This window comes from Carassius carassius, chromosome 3 (genome assembly GCF_963082965.1).
Source record: "Carassius carassius chromosome 3, fCarCar2.1, whole genome shotgun sequence".
NCBI classification, from domain to species: Eukaryota; Metazoa; Chordata; class Actinopteri; order Cypriniformes; family Cyprinidae; genus Carassius; species Carassius carassius.
Genome location: NC_081757.1, coordinates 8,158,917 through 8,181,789, shown reverse-complemented (window position 1 = coordinate 8,181,789; position 22,873 = coordinate 8,158,917). Strand labels below are relative to the sequence as shown.

General features: G+C 34.5%; 1 protein-coding gene across 1 annotated transcript; it reads right to left on the bottom strand.

The window, feature by feature from the left end:
* Nucleotides 1-603: 603 nt before the first annotated feature.
* LOC132117892 (transmembrane channel-like protein 3) lies at nt 604-22,393 on the bottom strand. The gene is made up of 24 exons (XM_059527241.1): nt 22,026-22,393; nt 21,046-21,192; nt 19,820-19,895; nt 19,247-19,328; nt 18,793-18,899; nt 17,915-18,013; nt 17,641-17,783; nt 16,688-16,835; nt 16,003-16,046; nt 14,548-14,695; nt 13,663-13,772; nt 13,489-13,567; nt 12,539-12,823; nt 11,243-11,371; nt 10,234-10,301; nt 9,640-9,768; nt 7,357-7,467; nt 5,467-5,592; nt 4,776-4,854; nt 4,570-4,612; nt 4,152-4,401; nt 3,983-4,054; nt 1,235-2,209; nt 604-1,175 (listed from the first exon to the last, which is right to left on the bottom strand). The coding sequence occupies exons 1-23, from the start codon at nt 22,139-22,141 to the stop codon at nt 1,345-1,347; spliced, it is 3,456 nt and encodes a 1,151-aa protein (XP_059383224.1). The 5' UTR covers nt 22,142-22,393; the 3' UTR covers nt 604-1,175; nt 1,235-1,344.
* Nucleotides 22,394-22,873: the final 480 nt, after the last annotated feature.

Here is a 22,873-nt window from a genome sequence, read left to right as displayed (position 1 = left end):
TTTATAATAACAATTTCTCTCAACTCTATCCACCATCTTGGATGGATATACTGTATGCTGTTTTTCAGATGCAGGCAGAAGAGGGAATACTCAAGTTCCCCATTTGCAACGTCAATAAATGAGCCGATTTTTAAAATAGTGGAGTGTTCCCTTAAAATAACCAATAGAATGTCACTTTAGTTGGCATCAACTTGAAAACTGTTCTTCTTGAAGTTGGGAATGGATTTATCTACTCTGAATGAGTTGGATTATCCTTACTTGTGCACTATTCAAGTAGTTATTTTTATATATATATATATACTTTACCCGTGTATTTGACGGAATCGCAGTGTGAAAGGGGCTTATATGATGCCACATTCAATCACTCCAGACACGTCAACATGTCCACCATCTTGGAATGGTCATTGTGTCATCACTTACAGTAAAAAAAAAAGCAATGAATTTTCCAAGATGCCACAACATTGCACAGCCCAGGTTGTAAAAATTCCTGAAGAAATGGGATAAGCTTTCATAAGTGAGAATGTTTTGGCTTGTGTTTTTAATATGTATTAACTCAATGTTACAGGTTTCTAAACTGTGGTACAGTAAGTTTTTAATGCTGTGTTAGCTAATGGCTTTATTGGAGTTCAGCAAAATCATCTGCTGAAGTCTGTTGCAGATACAGATATTCATACATGTGTATAACAACAGTTGCAGACGCATAGTTGCTCTCGAGTGTTCATGGACTGTCTTTGACCATTCCAATATGGTGGGTGGCTTACATATAGATGCCCATAAAGCATCTATGTATGCATATCTATGGGAGAAGCCAAGTTGTTTGGAATGCTGCATTACTCATGGTGCATTCTGGTAAAGGATGCATACGAATTACAATTTGGCCAGAAGGTGGGATTTCAAGGCTAGAATACACTACAGGAGTTTTGCCTGTAGTTTTGCCCTGAACAAGTTGATCCTAGTGTCCAAAAATCATTCTGCAGATTTTGGGCAGTCAGAGTTCACAGAAAATTGCGTACTGTATGATGGTCCACTTGATTCTATCCAGCTGGAGGATATCAAATGCGTTTGCGAGATTTTAGAATATATTGTTTTCATTTGTCACATGTCTTCTAGCAACAACTAGGAACAACTGAAATGTCATCAGATCATGTATGATGCCTAGTGTTTCCAAATCTGTTCTGATTTTAAAAGATGCGTCATGTATTTCAGATTTTAGAAGGCAGGATAATAATGCAACCTACCTTTCGAAAAACACTTGGTGTAAACCTAAAAAGCTTCCTAAAGTATGAAGACAGCTTACCAGTTTTTTCGAACAGAGCCATAATCTCAGTTTTAGCTCTAAACAGGTTAAACGTTGGAGCAGACAAGATCATCAGTACCAGGAACATTCATTTTAACGCTGTTCTTGGATTTCTTTTTGGTCAGCTTAGCGCTGGACTTCAGGTACTTCTCTTTGTTGTGAATGACTTGGATGTATTGGTCAGTGCTGCTGTTTTGTTGGTCACTACTGGATGCTAGCGATGCCGAATCCGACTCGGTCAGCGATGGCTCCACTTTATGCTTGGTCTTGGGCTTGATGTATGGTTCGCCATACCTGTGAGCCGACTCTGGGCCTTGGATGTTTGTTTTAGGGTCGTTCACCCAGTCGTCTTCTTGATCGTCCTCTTCTTTATAGCCGTATGAACCCTTCTCCATAGACAACTGACTGTTTATCGTATTGCCAATGTAGAATCGTTTGGTCTGATGGATATCTGACAGCAATCTTGGATGGCTCGACTGTTTGGATGACCCCCTCCTCGTGCTGCTCTTCAGATCTTCCTCTTCCTCATCCTCTTCCTCACTGAGGTGTGGCTGGTGGCTTCGGTGAGGAGTACGAGGAATGTAGCACTTCACACTGCGTGGATAAAGCTCTATGATCTCCGTCGGTTCGTCTGTGAGGTGGTAATGTCTCGGTATGCGTGTATTTGAGCGCATGAGCTTCTTGCGAGCTTCTTGTTCATTGACAATGACATATCGTGTCGCATGTGTCCGGCGGCCTGCGTAGCTCTGAGCCGTGGTTACACTGGGCTCGATGCGCATAGGCCGGAGGTTCTTCAGAAACAGCGGATCGGAGTGGATGTTTTCAGCGTACCGTGAACCGGGGTTGTAGGCCATGTTGTGATAGGACTTGGAGCGGCAGGATCCACTGTTGCTGCCCAAGTACCCAGAATGCCTGGATATTAGAAAATGCAACATGTGAAATTAATGTGTGTGCTTGCACATATTCGCTCTACTTTTTATAAACTCAAACAACACACATTTACCTTTATGATGCAGTTTGTAACTAATGTTAAAGGAATAGTTCAACCAAAACTGCAGTTCTTTTGTTTTTTCATCATTTACTAAGTATTTCCAAAAGCTTTATTTTTCTTTCTTTTGTGAAACAAAAAGGTACGGAAGGCAGCCCCCATAGTATGGAAGCCCGTTCCCGCCAGAGAATAAAAAAAATCAAACAAGGTAATTGTGACTTTTTATCTCACAATTCTGACTTTTTTATTCAGAATTGTGAGTTCATATCTTGCAATTCTGACTATAACACACAATTGCAAGTTATAAAGTCAGAATTGCAAGCTATAAAATCAGAATTTAAAGATTTAAAGGCAATTGACGTTATAACTCACAATTTTTGTATCTAACAATTCTGACTTTATAACTAGCAATTGTGTTATAGGCAGAAAAAAAACATGTGAATTTACATGTATATACAATGAATTGTGAGATAAAATGTCGCAATTACCTTGTTTTATGTTTTATTCAGTGGTGGGAACGGGCCTCCATAAAAAGGAGATGTTAAACCAAAAAAAAAAAAAAAGGATGGTGATTTATACGGTCAATGACTAAAACCACCATAAAAGTAATCTGCCCACATTCTACTTAAGCGCTCACTTTGTGTTTCACAGAAAAAGGAAAACAATGTAGGGTTGAAATGACATGAGGGTGAGTAAATGATGACCATGTTTTCAGTTTTAGTGAACATTTCCTTCAATTAAGCAGCATGAAGTGCATTGCATGATATGATATGATGATATGATATGATAGAGCAATATAAATAAGATATAGATACAGATAGATATTTAAGTTAGATTTTTTTTAAGTGAAGCTCTTTGAATAGCATCTACTTTTACATTTATTCATTTAGCAAACACTTTTATCCAGAGACCTACAAAGAAAGAACATCATAAGCAATGTATCCCAAGGCAATGCTTCATGAGACACACATTGCCAAGTATAATATGAGTATAACATCAAATGCAGAAAAGTATATAAAGAGAGAATGATTATTTAAGTTTAATAAATAAATTAATTAATTAAAAAAAGCACATTTACAGTATTGCACATAATTTAAGCCAAGCAAGCCAGCGTTCTAAATGGTTTAAAGCAGAAATATAAAGTTTTTATTTTGTTAAAGGACTTAACATGAATTATTCAGAAAGTGTTTACTGCAGTTTTTTGTTTGGTCAGTAAAGCAGTCCAAATTACACTTTTTGAGCAGGGACTAATTTTCGTCGATGAACTTCTGGTTATGATTTACTGACATAATTCCTGCAGTGCAGTTTGCTTTATGCATCCTAATGCATATCAAGCTGAAGTTACATGGTATTAAAAATTAAATATTTGGATACTTTACACGGACACAACATCAGCAAGTGCTTCTGTCACACTAGTCTTACATTATGTCAAAAACCTATAATGTTTAAATATAGTGGCTGTGCTTTTGAAACAGTGTTTCAAGTGTAGTATATTACTTTACCCACCTTACTATAATCCAGTTAATAATCCGTTATTTTTACGTTTAAACAATGAGGACCGATATTATTTTCTGCAGTAAATGCCACAGATGCTGTTGAAAGAGCTTCATTTGTATTGAATTCTAGAACACTGCTTTAATGGATTACCCTCATAGGTAAAAACAAAATTGCAGAATTATGCTTATTCATAACCAAACCTGATGGGTATGTACTCCACTCGTCGTACTTGTCTTTGAGTAACTGAGGGGCTGCTGTACATTCTGAAAGCACTACACGGACAGAAATGGAGGGCAGTGAAGCTTCATGAACTGAAGATGTATGGAAGCTAAGCAGCAGTGAAATATAAAGCCATAGATCAGCACAGACCTACTGGCCACAGGCTCTGCTTTGTGTTTCTGCCGCATAGGAACAGAGGGGCTCTGAGTCGCTCCGGCGGCTCTAGCGATGTCCGGCCGTGAAGCAGACTGTGTCATGGTCCGGATGCCATGGTGAACGGGAGATTCAAAGTTGGTGACGCTGCCGTTGCGGCGCGGAGGAGAGGCAGACGACTCAATACTAGTAATGTCACTCTCTTGTTCCAGCTTTTTATCACCACCCTCAGGTCCCTGCAGACGTGCTGTAAATCACACATTTACACACTCAAATGTCCAGCCAACTGGTGACAAGCTGATATTGGCTTATGACGTTATATATTGTGAGTAGGCTACATCATTTTGGCCGTTACTGAAATGGGCCGGAAACGTTCTGTTGTATTTGTAATGAAGATAGTTTATAGACAAAGTACCTGCAGCTAACTGAAATACTTTCTTCTTGTCGTCTGTCCTCTCCTGCAACAGATTTAATTAGCATTATAAAATAAACTGCTGGAGAAATGAGATTATATGAAATCCAAAGACCTCATCCTGTTTCACTCAGGTTCCTTATTGTTAATCACGGATGTGTTAAATGAACTGAAATACATCATGATGATATTCAGTTTCGAGTGCTTACGGTCTGTAGCTGCAGTCTCAGCTGGCTGTTGGTGACTTTGAGTGATCTAGCGATGGATTGGAGATAGTAGATCAGCATGCTGAAAGAGACAGCCACGAACAGCACAAGCTTGAGTAACTGTCCTCAGTCAAGCTCGCCTGGTCGAATTATGTTGGCTTGACAAAACCAATATGATGATATTGGACATACAGGGGAAGGGAACTCTCTAATCATATGCCAAAACTTGTAAATGTAACTCCTAAAGTAGCAGCATGAAGCTATGATCCTCGTTATGCTCCAATCTGTGTTTTTCCTACAGCTGACTATGAAAAACAACTACAGTGCATTACAATAAATCCCAGCAAGGACACATTCAACTGATCAAAAATGATAGTAAGGTTTATTTACCTTCTATTCTATAGAAAACAGGTATTTTAAATTCTAATAATATTTAACAATATTTCTCTTTTTACTCCATTTTTTATTTATTTATTTTATCAAATAAACACAGCCTTGCTGTGAATATAAGAGACTTTTGAGATCTCCTAAAATACTATGGCAATGCATAACCACACAGGACATTCTAAGAAGAAGCTAATCTTTCAGATACAACTTTGTCATGCCAGCATCTGTTTGTTGTTAGTAAGACTTTTTTCTAGTTATTTTCTCAGTGGTAATTAAGGCCAGTGTAGAGAGAAGTCGGTCTACTTACAAGAGTAGCAGCAGAGCGGGCAGCACCACCACAGGACTGGTGACGTAACTCATTACTTTACTGAACCACAGCGGAAAATCATTGGCAATGGTTTCGGAGATGATGTCGTAAATCTTCTCCTGGCCACTACAGAGCAGCAGAGGAAAGTGTGAAGAAATGTACTTTAATGCACATTTTAAACAATTCTTATACTGCGCTAATATTTGATTCTGAATGGTGAATCATTTTGCAATGCAATATTTTTGTAGAAATGATGCTGAACTGTATGAAGCAGGCAAATGATTTTCCACATATTGGTGCTGATCACATACTCAACTTAAATAAGTTTAATGTGTATTTATTCATTTATTTTGAACATAGCTGTGTAGTTAGTAAAATGACAAATAGATACTACAGTTTTATAGTTTTTATTTGGAATTTCCATTTAAAATTAAATTTTAAGTTTAAGTAATTTCATTGCTTTAAAAAATTTCTATATAGTATTCATTATCTTTGTTTCATTATTATTTTAGTTATTTTAGTGCATAAAGTTAAACTAAATGAAAATGTAAAATGTTGCCTTGGCAGGTAGCTGAAAACACAATAATAATGTAAAAAAAAAAATAGTAGCATATAAAGGTGCATCTCAGTAAATTAGAATGTCATGGAAAAGTTCATTTATTTCAGTAATTCAACTCAAATTGTGAAACTCATGTATTAAATAAATTCAATGCACACAGACTGAAGTGGTTTTAGTCTTTGTTTTTTTTTATTGTGATGATTTTGGCTCACATGCCAATCAGCAGGTTTCCTGAGCCTTCAAAATGGTCTCTCATTTATTTACATGTATGTACATTTATATATTTATATTTTATTATATTTAAATATATTTAATATATAAACAACATATTTTTCTTAAATATATACATGCATGTATTTTATTTTATATATACATAATAAATATACACAGTACACACACATATATTTTGTGAACTAAAACTTTTATTTTGGATGCAAATCGTTTTGACAGCACTAATATACAGTACAGACCAAAAGTTTGGACACACCTTCTCATTCAAAGAGTTTTCTTTATTTTCATGACTATGAAAATTGTAGAGTCACACTGAAGGCATCAAGGGCTATTTGACCAAGAAGGAGAGTGATGGGGTGCTGCACCAGATGACCTGGCCTCCACAGTCACCGGACCTGAACCCAATCGAGATGGTTTAGGTGTGAGCTGGACCGCAGACAGAAGACAAAAGGGCCAACAAGTGCTAAGCATCTCTCAGGGAACTCCTTCAAGACTGTTGGAAGACCATTTCAGGTGACTACCTCTTGAAGCTCATCAAGAGAATGCCAAGAGTGTGCAAAGCAGTAATCAAAGCAAAAGGTGGCTACTTTGAAGAACCTAGAATATGACATATTTTCAGTTGTTTCACACTTTTTTGTTATGTATATAATTCCACATGTGTTAATTCATAGTTTTGATGCCTTCAGTGTGAATCTACAATTTTCATAGCCATGAAAATAAAGAAAACTCTTTGAATGAGAAGGTGTGTCCAAACTTTTGGTCTGTACTGTATACACACAACTATAGTATATCGCAGTAGTTTGTATGTAGCATGTAGTGTATACTGTACTGTTTGGTTTCTTTGCATTTCCATTAGTGCCACCAAACAAAATAGCTAAAATACTGATTATAAAAAAAAAAGCTACCAAACACTCCCTGCATCTGTAATTTAATCTCATCCCAAACTCACACCAACGTTTGAGTCAGTATCGCTGTGTCGACCTGTTCATGATTCAGAGTAATGCTTTAACACTTTGAAGGGTAGTCAAGCCCAAATGGCTTACTAATAAACATTACCTTAAATGAGATTAGACAGCCCCACAGAGGAAAGTTTTATTTACCTGAATGGTCCACAGTACTGAGACGGCCGGTACCTTACGATGGCAAAAATGGTCGGTAACATACACAGGAAAAGCATGAAGAGAAGCATTGCCAGATAGAAATTATTTGATCTGGGGAATAAAATACATTTCAATCAAAAACCTTAATCTACTTTGAATTCACTCAGGTAGACAATGAAACTGGTCATATCTGATAGGTTACACACTCCCCGTCTACAGTGGGATGATTCCTTTTTATCACAGACATAAAACACAGCACTGAAGATGAAATACGCTTAGACTACACGGTAATGTTTCGCCTCACATCTGCGACTGACTGATAATGCTATGAAGATGCAATTACATAAATCTGAAAGGGAGAGCGAGACTGATGCTTTGACCAACCCAGTCGCTTGTCACACCGAAGTATCCACTGTTATCTCTTTACTCACCACACTGGAAAACCAGAGGGATTTGAATTCAGTCAAGCAGAGAACAAAAGTGTTGCGTTCAGAGAGTCCCTGAGCCATGCACTGAATGCTGGCTGACTTTAAATTAATCTCACAGCTCATAAAAAGCTAAATTGTTTCACATTGCAGCTCTTGTCAGAGGCATTTACACTCCTCATTGTTTTCCAGCAAAGGAAGCATGCAGAAATAGGCTGGGGATGTTTTTAAGTAAGAAAGATGTAGAAAAAACAACTCTTTGTTGTAATTCAACCAAACATATCTGGATTTGATAAAAAAATTAAATAAAAAGCCTGCCAAATTTTTCTTTTTTTAGGTTTAGTTTAGGGTCGATTTGACTAACTCTGTTCACTAACCATATGCAATGCTATACGATTGTAAGAATATATATATATTTTTTGTCCAAACTGAATGTGGAATGGAACAGTTCACCAGCTAATTACAATATATTTGATGTTTACATTTAGATTCATATGCATTTGGTATACATTTGTCCTCATTTGTAAGTCGCTTTGGATAAAAGCATCTGCTAAATGCCTAAATGTAATGTAAATGTAAATGTATACGCTTTTATCCAAAGCTACAACGCGCTTTGCCAAGGTATTAATGTCAACACAGTTTTAAGTGAATGTAAACAAACTATGGTATCTGTGCAAGCCTTGCATTGCAAATATAGACATGCTGAATATATCTATTTATAGATTATTTTGCCACTGTCAGTGCTTCATTTAAAGTGGTCTCGTGCTTTAGCGTTGATGTCAGCTCTTTCAAGCGGTTTTGGCAGGCTGCCTCTTACCGCCTACAAAAGTGTGCAGTGTCAAAACATCAAAGGCCAAGAGATGCAACTTACAAACACTGAATATTAAATGTCAACTGCAAACAATAAATATTAAAAGAGATTTGATGATTAAAATGAATCAAACAAAGCTCCTTCGGTATTTTAAATGCACCTATATCTATCATAATGTGTGCAATTTTAGTATTCTGGATATCGGATTATTATACATTAATTATTCACATCCACTTTGATTTAGGGGTTCGTTCAAACCCCTAACTTACCTTAGCAAGCACCACTAATGATGAAAAATACTTACTTCAGTGCAGAAAAAAAGATATAGATGGGCTAAACCACTATGATCCCAATACGTTTTTTTTTTTTTTTAATAAAGACATTTTTCAATTTCGACAAATGTGTGGAATTATCTTAAAGCAATTATATTAATTATTACAAATAAAGCAAAACCTGGAAATATGAGAAACAATGTAATAAATACTAAATATTTGAAGGAAAACAATATAAATTTTACATTAAAAGGAATTTTTATATTTAAATAAAATAATTAAATTGATTTATAATTAACTTTACATTGGATCTGAAATGAGGATTTAATCAAAACATTTCCTTTCATGAAATATATTTATTTATTTATGATTACTAAGAATTTAAAAATACTTTTTTTTAAACTGACATCAACAATTTAGAGCTGATGAATTTTTCCAGGGATTAATATTATTAAAAAAAGTTTGTATAATTATATCAAGACAGAAAGAATGAATAATTTTTCAGTCGAAATTCCACACATTTGTAGAAATAAAATGTACAATTTTTCATTAAAAAACAAACAAACAAACAACCAAACACTTAAAATATTTGTGTCAACCTGCTCAATTGGTCTCAGGATGAATGAAACCAGTATTTTTTATGGTTTTGTTATAAGTAAATTAATGCAGATTATTCAAGCTCAGCTCCACTAATAAGTTCTCATATCAAAACATTAGATTGGTGCGACCTCAGATGAATGTATAACCTCTAATGACCTAATTCTGCCTCACTGACCTGGAGGCCCTAAAGACCTGCTGATGGGGAACATTACAGGTCAGCACAGCCCAGCTCCGCAGGTACATCAAGCCAACGAGCTTCAGGACGTTAAAGGCGGGCAGACAGGGTGAAAAGAATGCTCCCATCCTACAGGAAAGACAAAGACACCCGGAAGATTTATTTCCCATCTTAAAGGAGTTCTGCTTGTGCATCTAAAGCTTCAGACAAGTCATTATTGTAGGATTAGGGTCTAAAGCTTGAGGGCAATGGAGCATTGAGAACCTGTGTAAAGAGCACCAAGGGAAGAAGACAGTTTATTGCAGATATAGATAGGAAAGCTCATATCTAATAATGATGACATAAACAGAGAGAGATCGTATTTTAAATTAGGAATGTGTATTAGAGATAAAAAGCAGTCACAGTAAATGTAAAAAAAAAAAAAAGACATTTCCTTTAATACTGATGATGTCATCTTAGACAATATACATACTGGTAAAAAAATTTTTATGTATACCCTGAATGCACTGTAAGTCGCTTTGGATAAAAGCATCTGCTAAATGCATAAATGTAAATGTAAATATATTGATAAATGATGAATCATCACTGACTTACCATATCATTCCTTGGTTGTATATCAGATGAAGAACATTTTCTGCAATTTTAAATTCACCATATTCTGGCTGGAAAGGGAATTTAATTTAATTAAAAAGGGAATTTATAAAGGGATGGTATAGAAGAGGGTTTCCCAAACTGGGGTTTGGTTCAAAAGCTGATGAAATGGTTATAATTAAAAACATCTTAAAATGTCAAATTAAAATAAATAAAGCATTTAAATAAAAACAATGACTATGAATCTTTAAAGTAAATTTTTATGGTTGTCATGTGACCATTTATAAAAAGTAGAGAACCGTCAACATACGAATGTGTTGTTAAATTACTTAAATATTAATATCAAATTTCAAGAAGTACTTCAAATAAATATTTTAGGTCAAATTGGTTCAGCTGATAAAAAAAAAAAGTTTGGGAATCCCTGTTACAGAAAAATCTGAATCTAGGACAAAAATGACAACTTCTAAATTCACTTCTATTGACATAATGTTTTTTAATCATATCAGTAGGATATAATTAGCACACATTTTTTTCTTAAGTTTATGATACTGAGGTCTGTTATTTTTTTAAAGGAACAATTTTATTCCAGTGGTAACCAAAAACACATCACAGATGCTGATGAAAAAGCTTAAAAGTGATATGTACTATTTTCAATATTACAATATTTGATCCTGTATTCCTGTCTAAACTTAACTGACTGTCCAGATACAGAAGCATTTGTTCAACTAATGCCCAATAGTTTGTGAAACCGGTTTGAAAATATTTTCTTAGCGGCATAGATATTACAGACTTTATTGTTAACTTGTCTTGAACCTGGAACATTGCTTTACGTGTGTTAAATGTGTTAAATTGGTGAAATGTGTGCCATGTGACCGGAGTGGAGAGCTACACCGTGTTTGATGGTGTTAAAAATGTGACCAATGTTTTCAATAGGTGCAGATTCCATGCGGGTCTATCTATCACTCATTTATCTACTCAAAAGTGTGTTTTTGAACAGAACCGAATGACTTACAAACTTGCTTTCCAAGTCCCAACAGCAGCAGTCACTCAAGTATCGAACCATCAGCCCCCGGATGAAATCAATGAGCAGGATACTTGCCACTGTGAAGATCATATCAATGATGGAGAGCTTTAACATCTCCTGTAAATCAGATAAACAAAATTAACAGCCTGCATTTACCTTCCTTGTGCAGAGTGCAGTTTTACTTCTCCGATGACCATCAGTCTCTCCAAGCAGGACTCTCAATCAGTCCATTGGATTGAAACCAAGAGGAAGTCAGAGCTTACAGTACTTTCATTAAATAAAAGCCAGCCTGGATATTTCAAGCCATCTATCCAATCCATATCCCTCTCTTCCAGAGGGAAACATTCTTACACTGTTTGTCACAATAATGCCTTTAATATATTAGTTCATTAGTTCATTAGTTCACTTGAAGGTAAGATTGTGTCATCGTGGGTAAAGGATGCCAACACACACAGTTTAAAAATATCTGAAAAGTGGCTCAGAAATTGGTATTAGTTCTAAGAAAAGCATTCCAGAATGACTTTTATTTATTTATATTCATAATATTATATTTTTGTATCATATTTAAGGAATTTTCTGTTGTGACATACACTAATATTTTAAGTTTTTTTGTTGCTGAAAAAATTACTTTTATTTAGTGAATGTTAAACACATCTAAAGTGACAGTAAATCAACTTATTTAAATGATTAAAATACACAAGAGTATACACAATCTTTTGAACTTTCTATTTATTAAAGAATACTATAAAATGAATCACAGTTTCCACTAAAATATCAAACAACATGTTTACAACATTTATGACAAGAAACAAATCAGCATATTAGAATGATTTCTGAATGATCATGTGACGGTGAAAAGAGAAATTAACTACATTTTACAATATATTCAAATAGATAATTATTTTAAAATTTCAGAATATTTCACAATATTGCTGTTCAAAACATTTCAAAAATCTTACTGACCCCCTAACTTTGAATGGCAGTGTGCATATGGAAGATACATTATTAAGAGCTTCATTTTGCTTGGCCTTATTTTCAAGACATTGAGAAGAAATGTAGGGAGGAACTTTATTTAGTGTTTTAATCGAGCATTATGAAAACATTTTGTTTACTTGGAATAACAGTGATGCATAATGCCAAATAAAAACCACAGTTAAAGTAAATTTTAGAGATTTAAAAGATTTTTGCTCCAAGCAGAAGGCAGTCAGTCAGGTGTGGAAACCAGGAAAGCCCTGATAAGCTAAATCTGGATCAGAGAGCGATGATTCTGATGTGGGCAAATACCTGGCCGACGTATGTTTCCCAGCAGGGGTCCTGCTGTGCTCTGGTGTTGTACTCATAGAGGACGGTCTGGTTTAGCAGAGCCTGCGTTCTCATCACTTGTGCAGAGGATGTGGTGCTCTTGATGGTGGTCATGCTGTTGTTGAGGTCCAGGAGAGTCATGGTCAGTGTGCTGTTCCGCCGCTCTGTGATATCCGGGACAATGGTGGACAGGTTGTCCTCAGCAGGCTGGGAAATCGTCGCTAGGTATGATGTTGAGTCAGACAGGTTTCCTGGACCCCCGGTGATCTGAAACGATTCAAAAAAGGTATGGCTTGTTTGCTTGTTTATTTATTTCTAAGTTAAATGTCATTTTTTTTCAGTGCAAAAATATCTATTGATGGTTGTTAAATGAATGTTCTGATTTCATTAATTCATTTAAACATTTGATACATTTTCAGCTGAGTAATACATAAAAAAAGGGCTGCTCAATTTGTGAAAAAAACATTTCATTTTTTCTCTTAATTATTTTTTTCTAATAAAATTGTGAATGGGATAAAATGCAAAGAAATTGAGTTTCAATATCACTATAAAATAATAAAAATAACAATACTAATTAATATTACGTAAAATATTAGACAAAATAATCATTATTATTCTAATATTACACTGTGAAATTAAGTATTAGTATTTAAGAATCTTAAAAATATTTAGTATTTAAGAACAACAACAATAATTATTATTATTGTTATATAAATTACACTGAATATTCATGACTGCCCTAATTTCTTCATTTTCAATGCGAGCTGAGCCCCTCTGAGCCACTAAAAACACTGGATCATTATTTTTATTAAAACAAAGCCTTTGCAACTAGATATACACATTAAGTAATACTGCGATTTCAGTTTTATCGATTAATCGCACAGCCTTAGAGAAAAGTTTGAGAATGCAATAAGAACGTGACAGTGACTCACAGCAGAGCTCATACTGTTGACTTTATCCAGGAGGGCAATGATCAAACTGTAGAGGTTTCCAAGGTACAACACCAGAACTCTAAACAAAAGGCATATGTCTCTTTTGAAAAACTAAATATAAAAAGGTAGAGCCAAACTAGAGTGACAACAGTGTTCAAAGAGTGATTTTCAGACCTGGCAAGCTGGAAGCGGAGACTTGTTCTGGGGTGGTACATTTCCAGCTGAGCCACTAACTCAAAGGCTGAAGGAGCAATCATTGTGATGAGGGACACAACCACACTCACCTAAAGAACAAACCCAATACATATACAGCAAAATCACTCAACTTTCTCTAATACGCAACACATCGTCCCTAATACTAGATATGAAATATCTGGATATGGCAGACATAAGAAAAAGCAGCAGAAAAAGAAGAAATAATAGAAATTCAGTAATTGGAAAACAACAATGCTGCATCCCAATTTACATACAACATTGCCCACAACCCATTCTGCTTCGGGTGAGGATTCAATTAGAACTACATACAAAAAACATGGCAGATAAGCAAGACTGACAGACAAGTAAAGAAAGGGGTTTGAGTGATTAACAAATATCTAACCTGGTATATATATATATAAAAAGAATAAGTGTTATATCTTATATCTCATCTGTAACAACACTGTGAACTTCTATAAATATACGTTTGGCCATTAATTTTTAAATGCATCAATGTGCCTCTTCATTTCTCTCCAATATAAAAATGTGCATTTTGTTAACTGAGACGAGATGATTGAAAGGGCAGTTTAATAAGGATCCACATAACAAAGAGCGCAGATCTAATTATGACCAAGTAGTCTCAGAGCTTGCACACTGTTCTACTACATACTCAAAACTAAGCACGGTACATCATTTTAGGGTGTAGTATAAGAAGGCAAATTGGGAATAAAATAAAATAAAATAAATAAGAAAAAGGAGGAGAAGCAGAAAACTTCCGTAACCTCTAGCCCAAGAAGAAATATTTTTTCAAGTACTCATGAACACTTGTAGACAATGTATAAAAAACCATAACTCAAAGTGTACCTCGTTCTTCTCCCAGAGTGTTAGCTCTGGTTTCTCCTGCTCTAGTTTCTGAGAGCGATCCACCACAAAGTAGATGATGTAGATGCTGCCGGTCAGAGACATCAGCACCAGAATGTTGGCCAGAATCCGCAAACTGATCAGAACGGCTCTGTTGGGACAGAAACACAGTCAGATACACCAACAAACACCTGATCCTGTATCATCATGAAAGGGATTTCTTTAGCGGTGATGAACAGCTGACTGTACATGAACCCACTTACATGGCTGCTTTCAAACAATTGACATGAACTATTGATTATTCACTCTTAATTATTTTATGTGAGAGTTCAAAGAGAAATGGAACATGAAACTAGCTCTAGGTAACATCTGTAAAATGCTACGACTGACCAATGGGAATAAAATATGTGACCCTGGAGCACAAAAAAAAAACAGTCTCAAGTTGCTGGGGTAAATCTGTAGCAATAGCCAAAAATACATTGTATGGGTAAAAACTATTTTTTCTTATTTCTTATTCTTATTTTTCTTTTAAATCATTAGGATATTAAGTAAAGAACATGTTCCAAGATATTTTGTAAATTTACTACCGTAAAAATATAAAAACGTAATCTTTGATTGGTAATATGCATTGCTAAGAACTTCATTTGGACAACTTTAAAGGTGATTTTCTCAATATTTAGATTTTTATGCACCCTCAGATTCCAGATTTTCAAATAGTTGTATCTCGGACAAATATTGTCCTATCATAACAATCCTTACATCAATGGAAAGCTTATTTATTTGTATACACTATAAAAGCAGAAGACATGCTCAAGATAAATTCAAGTATCATAAAAGGCTTTCCCCCCCTACAGCTCTAAAATTCGGCATTGGATAAATACTAAATACTTATCAAAAAACAATTAATTTGTGATTTGATTCACTTAATTTCCCAGTTTGCCTGAACAAGTTTTATCACAGACAAAAGCACAAATATACAAGAACTTCAATATCTCCTGTTTTTTTAGTAAGATAATATAAAGGTAAGAAAAAAAAAAAAAAAAATATATATATATATATATACATAATATATATATATATATATATTATATATAATATATATATATATATACATAATATATATATATATATTATATATAATATACTATATATATATATATATATATAAAATACGGCGGGATGTTTTCCGTTTCACATGTTCTGCTGCGATTGCATTGGACGGGGTGGAGATATATAAATCAGGGTGGTCTAAGGACGCATTACAGCCGCTGTGACAGCAGCCTCAGATAGAAAGAAACAGCACATCACTGTAAGTCACTAACTGATACTATCATTCCCACCCTCAAAACACAGTTGTGTTAAACATGCACTTCTGAGAGAGTTTGGAGAAAACACTAAGTCAGCACTTAGGGTTATGTTGAGGTGATAATGGAAACTCAGATAAAGGGGAAAACTTGCAGGCTTGTGTCTTTCTTCTTCTCTTGCTCTTCTACAATGGCCTCCTAATAAACAGAAGCAAAACATTTCAGTTAATTGGTATCAGGAGTATTATAGTTATCTACAACCATAAAAACAAGTTTTAACTTGATGTAATAAAATATCTAAAACAAAAATAAACAAATCTATAAATAGAAAAACAAAAACTACTAAAAATGACAAAAACATTATTATGATACAGTAAATTACTAAAACCTTAAAATTAAAAAGAAAATGGAAAATACAACTTCAAATATTAATTGAAAAAATTTAACAGTATCTCGATGATACTAAAAATAACACTGGTTAGCATCCAAAATTCAATTCAAAATCTTAAAAAACATTAATAATTAATTGTTAAGTAATATGATTAATATGATTCTGATTAATAATAATAATTTCTGCCAAATAGGTGGAGGTATTATAGTAACGGTTACTTCAATAAATTGCGGTACTGTGGTACTATCATCATAAAGAAAGAAAGGAAAGGAATATTTTGGAATGGCCAACATGGTTGATTCTGATACAGATATTGAGAAAATATAGTATCTATTTGCTGGCAATGTGCAAAATCCAAATCTTGACCAGTTAGAGGACCTGACTGATATGGTTATCACATCCATCTGAGTGCAAAAAATGCAACAAGTGCAAGATTCGAGATACTCACTCTGATGCTATTGATGATGGCCGCCCCTTTACTCTCGGCCGCCTCTGGGTTCCCAATCAGATAGTCCCATGCACAGAAGACACGCCAGCAGAAGGTGTAATTCTCTTCTGAGGCACCAGCTAAACTCATGCGAGAGTTTTTAGCCATTCTGATAAAAACAACCGCATACAGCATGAGTGTTGAGCTTTTTCTAAATAAATCTTAAAACAATTCTTAATACAAAAATTACCACATGGTGAAATATGACATTTACTTTATGTTGTGTACTGTTCATTTTCACCCTGAGAGAATGTCTGTAAATACTAGTTCATGTTATGACATTGGACTAAAATTTACTGACTTGGCATTTTACTCAAAAATTGATGACTTTTGTACTTTTTGCCACCTTGTTACATTTGTGACATTCCCTGTTGAAATAGCCTAGATTTTCTTTTGTGATGCTATTTTATCACTAAATCTTGGATTTAATCCTTTTATCTGCTTGTTTTCTTTTAGTTAGTACAGGTTTTGAATTACTTTTTGGAATTAATTGATTGTAGGTCTCATTGATCTGAGCTCATGCACCTCAGTACCAAAATGCCAAAAGAAAAGTAAAAAAAAAAAAAAAAAACCCACTGTGCTATTTGAAAGACACCAAAATGACAAAAACACAGTATACAATATTTGGTAATAAAGTAGCATAATAATAGTATTACAAGCACCATCAAATTAAGCAAAATATTTTCAGCACGGCACAAGGGTTAAAAAGCACCATGATAATTTTTTTTAACTGCCAAAAAAAAAAAAAAAAGACAAGTTTACCAGATCCTTAATAAACCAACAGAAACAGAAACACCACACCTGTCTTATCTGCAAGTAAATGAGTTCATTAAAGCCATGAGTTTGACATGAACTGAAAATATAGCTGTAGCTTGAATGGACTGTAAGCAAAGTGTCTTTGAAGTAGTGATTACTTTCTAAGCAAAGTGATGAAGCTGTAGGCAAAAACTGCCATCCCGACCAGAAAATAGGCCAAGGGTAGTCTGTAGCCGGCGCTGCCAATTTTACGCACATTGCTGTAGTAGCCGTAAAAAAGCACAGAGTATTGTAGATATCCCTGAAATATGGACATAAAACAAAAACTGTTGACACACTGGCAGATTGAACATAACATTAAACCCCGAAGTTCCACAGATAATATGCACATCATATTTGTAAAGCAGCAAAAATGAGAGATGATAGTCTTGCCCCCAGTGACCAGATGGTGTCCAGGTCTTGTGCGGAGGCAAGGTGCTCCTTGGGGATGGTCTTGCTGCGGGTGGTACCGAACGGAGAGCCGGCCAGGAGCTGATTGGACAGATTGGAGAGACAGAGGGAATGATAGAGGACAACAGATCATGCCTGAGCAGAAATTGCTTTATGTCTCTGCACCGGGAGTGGTACAAATGTGACCACAAAACCAGTCATAAGGGTCAATCTTTCGAAATTAAGATATATACAGAATCTGAAAGCTAAATGAATCAGCTTTCTTTTGATGTATAGTTGTTAGGACAGGATAATATTTGGCCAATATACAACTATTTAAAAATCTAAATATTGTTTTTAAATTTAAATTGTCTAAATTAATTCTTAGCAATGCATAATACTAATCAAAAATTAAGTTTTTATATATTTACAGTAGGAAATGTACAAAACATCTTAATGAAACATGATATTTACTTAATATCCTAATGATTTTTGGCATACAATAAAAATCAATAATTTTGACCCATACAATGTATTTTTGGCTACTGCTACAAATATACCCCAGCAACTTAAGTTTTGTGCTCCCGGGTCAGAAATCTAACCGTATTTTTCATTTCCAGGTCTAAAAAATGTCCTTGTTGAGTTTAAGAAAAGATGTTGTCTACAAAATAATGTACGAGCAGACAGCAGCATCTAATCATCTGTATGTGCTTTTATAAATAATAATAAGCATAATGTCATATACAGTACAATTACAAAAAAAATTGTATATCCTTATGTAATGTAGCTTTAAACCGCCATAACATTTTAATTCGTAAGATTTCATAACTGAACATATAGCCTATTATTTTCTTTTAAGAATGAATGCAGTGCATACTAACCTCAGGCAGCACGATAAAGGCTCCAGTCATAACAGTGAGGACTATATTGATCCCAAATAGCCATCTCAGGAATATGAAATAAGAGGCCACACCTGATCCAAAGTGACCTTCAAAAACAACATATACTATACATTTAATGCAGTATGGGGTTATTTTGACCTGATCTGACCTTTAAAATACTTTATTTATAGGGTTATATTGATTCAGTCAAATTAAATGACATTATTTTTTACTTTAATTCACACTACTAGTTAATCTGAATACTTTCTACATGGATGCACATTTTTAAGTCACCTAATATATTTTTCAGTGAATATGCATAAAGTCTAACATATTTACCATATCAGAGCTAGTTTATCATGCACAAAAAAAAATTGATCAAATTTTCTCTTTATGCCTCGCAATAAGAGATTAACATTTATCAGCAGTCAAATTAAACACATATGACACTAACTCTCAATCTTTTTAATCCTCATCTCCCAGGGAATGAACAAGACAACAATGTTGTAGAAGACTCTAGAAATCTTCTTCAGCAACTGCAAACATTTATAAAAAATACAACAGTTAGATAATACATTAAACATTAGATTAGTACAGTCTGCAAACAGAGGAATCCGAAAATAAATACATATTCAATCCGAGCAGTGTTCATGCATAAGGATAGTAGACCATATAAAAACATCATTTTGTTGAACCGATGTGTACGGATATCTGATTTTCAGTCTGCCATAAAAGCCATAATCAGAATTAATAATTTACCATCAAATCCAACTTGCTAAAAAGTCAATTAATTTTAATGCTGCTTGGGCAGCCTTGGCAAATGCCACTGGACATTTTAATTAAACCAGGCTATAACAACAGGCCATTAATTTGAGTGCAGCGTCTGTGAACAGATGAGGAGCGCTGCTAAGGCAGAGACATGCACAGAATCTCACATAAACAGAGGGGGGAAAAATTAAGATAAAAGGAGAGAAGCTATAATATGAAAAAGAAAAAAGCAGGATGGATGGATGGATAGAAAACATACCTCTGCCCCGGCTGCCTGGTAACCTCTCGTCCTGGTCAGTCTGCCCTCATATTTCAGAACAATCTCTCTGGCTTGCCTAAAACACACACAAATTTAAACAATCTAAGAATGTTATGAATTGATAGATAGCTGTTGAAGGCTTTCCTGTTCTATGATCCTGAACACATCTCTGGAACACTTTTGTTAATGTTAGTTTTCATAGATGTTTTAACCAATAAATATGGTGAAAATGTGCTAATGACTGACAGCACACTAATAATTAGTTGGACAAATATCATCTTTGGACATTTTGGTGGATAAAAATGCTCAGAACCCCTGAAATAAATGAATGATGAAAACACGTGGTGGGAGCTGACATAAAAAACACTTGGAAATGACATGCTATGCTCCATTCTATCTAAAAATAAATAAATTATATATATATATATATATATATATATATATATATATATATATATATATATATATATACACTGTATACATAATGCAGTATTTTCTTTTGACTTCTTTATATTATAATTATATTAAATATGATAATTTTTAATGCATTGAATTTGTCACAATGGCGGTTCATTTAAAAAAGAGAAGGCAAAATAATATGAAAAGAATCATTTGTGTTATACTTTCTTCTATATAAATATGAACCAACTTCCTATTTAGTGGACATTTGCGCATCACTGACCAAAGCCCAAAGAAGCCACGGGGATCGCTACCCAGTAAAATGAGAAACTGCTGGCCAGGCTAATGAAACAATTACTCAGCCAATTTAGTTTGTTCTCCAAGCATCATGTTGTAAATATGGCAGCGGCTTTCAAGCACTGAAAGTTAATTGTTATTTACCTTATGGGTTTAATGCGAGGATAGTTCCCTAAGCCATTATCATCAGTTTCAAACATTTTCAAATGCTGTTTCTAAGTAGGCTAATGGTGTTAAATGGGGTCAAATAATCATTTTAGAGAGAAATAATGCTTAGTTCTTTTTATTCTTCCTATTTATATAATGAATCGTACGCACTAACAACCATGTCAACTGCTATTTAACACTGGTATCAGCTCAAAAATACCTTTACTGCACATTTTACCTGCACATTTTGGTCTTATAAATGCTTAACTTATAAATCCTTTGTGTATCTTATGCTATTTAAACTGTTCCACTAGAACTATTCAATTTTATGATCTGTCATAATTTCAGAAAGTCTGATCAACATACACTTGGTGGGGTCTTACTTGAGCACTTTTAGCTTGCGTCTCATTGGCCAGGGTTTAGTTCGGATGTTGGCGATAATTTCCTTCTGATGCTGAATGTTCTGGAACGACTCCTCTGGATCATTGCTGTCCACTCTTTCTCCATCCTTATCCTCATCATCAGATGGTCTGAAACACGACCAAAGGTCAATAATCACTGCAATTAATCTTACAGTAGCATTAGACTTTTATTTGTGCAGCACATAACAAAACATTGTTGATTTACATTAAAAAAAGAACATGAAAAATTCAATGTACAAAAAATTAATAAAAACACACATACACAAATTCCAATATTTGTAATATTATTATTAAATATTATAACTAAACTATAATTAAACATTAAATTCATTATGTGGATGCTGCAAAATATGTAGACACACTTTTAAGGATGAAGGTGAACTTGATATAGAACACAAAAATTGTATTTATATAACCTGTTATATTGTTTCTAGTTGTGTGTAAAAAATGAAAAATGATGACTTAAATCTCTTTCTGTTCTCTAGTTTGCTTATGAAACTTGTTAAATGCAAAGTGGGTCGCACAAAAATCATACTGTATTTATGTGAAGCAATGTGGACTGTGTAACAGATCCACATATTGTACATCGTTAATATATACGGATGCTTATTTAAATTTCTTGTATGATAGAAATTGGACTCAGAAGTTATGAAAACGTGATATACATAATGTTATACATTTTTAAATATAAATTTCTATAAATATTGTTTATAAACTTAACATAGTTTACATGCAAACCACAAGTTAAGACGTTTTACTTTTAAATTGAATATAATGTTTTGCTCTGCTATAAGGGGTAAATATTACAAATAATAAATACATAACTCACATACCTAAGAGACTAAATGCTCTACAAGTGTCAGGTGCACAATTAGCCAATGTAACCTAGATTTACAAAAAAAATATATATATTTCTGTTTAGATAAAAAAAGGTGACTTACCCATTATCATCTTGATATGGGGAATAAATCCTTCTGGAATTCTTTCTTGTGCTCCTATGTCGCTTGGAGGATATCAGGGGTCTGGTTATAGTTGCTGGTTCTGCCATTTCGCTCATTTCCCAGCCTTAAAACTTTCTGCAGTCTTCAGTGTGCATGTGTCCCATCTGCAGGAGTTCTTCCGTGCCGACGTTGCTGACGGGAATCTGGGGGGAGTAGGAACGAGGAGCGCTTCCTGCCCGATTGGATCCTACTGAAATGCTGCATAAGCCCCTCCACCAGAGGAGTTTAAGCTCAGACAATCACTCCAATGACAGCTGGACTGGCTTCTTAAAGGGACAGCGCAAGAACTGCAACCTGCTGATGAATGTATACGCCTCTGTAAAAAGCAAAAGAAGATATTCTCCCTATTCTCACACTTCACAGCAAACATTGTACATTAAAACATACATTGCAAACCAACACAAACCGTCCTCTTCCTTTAAAAGTTTATTTTAAATTACATTTTCAAATTCCCTCTAGAAAGCTGCATGCATACTAGATTTTACATTTTTCTCATGACAATAGTTATTGTTGTGAGCCACGATCAATCATGTTAATTTACTCTGGAGTTTTGTCTGAGTGGTAATAAACAGATGAATATAGATGAAAAATGCACAATGAATTTTAAGTAGGCACACATGGGCGAATTTCCAGTTTTCCTTATAAAGTGGCCTTAGAGTGCACTGAAAATAAAACAACATTGTCACGTACAAGGAAAAGAAATGTCCCCACATGCAAAAAAAAAAAAAAAGGCCAAAGTAGCTCAATATGATAATGTGCCATATGTAACTCTACCTCTCTCACTTTTC

What these genes read in the sequence shown, in the direction of transcription:
- LOC132117892 (XM_059527241.1), bottom strand. Translation starts at nt 22,141, where the DNA reads ATGAGCGAAATGGCAGAACCAGCAACTATAACCAGACCCCTGATATCC. An exon ending in ACACCATCTGGTCACTGGGG is followed by an intron (nt 17,784 to 17,914) that starts GCAAGACTATCA and finishes TCCATATTTCAG; the next exon opens with GGATATCTACAATACTCTGT. An exon ending in CACTCTGGGAGAAGAACGAG is followed by an intron (nt 13,773 to 14,547) that starts GTACACTTTGAG and finishes TTTGTTCTTTAG; the next exon opens with GTGAGTGTGGTTGTGTCCCT.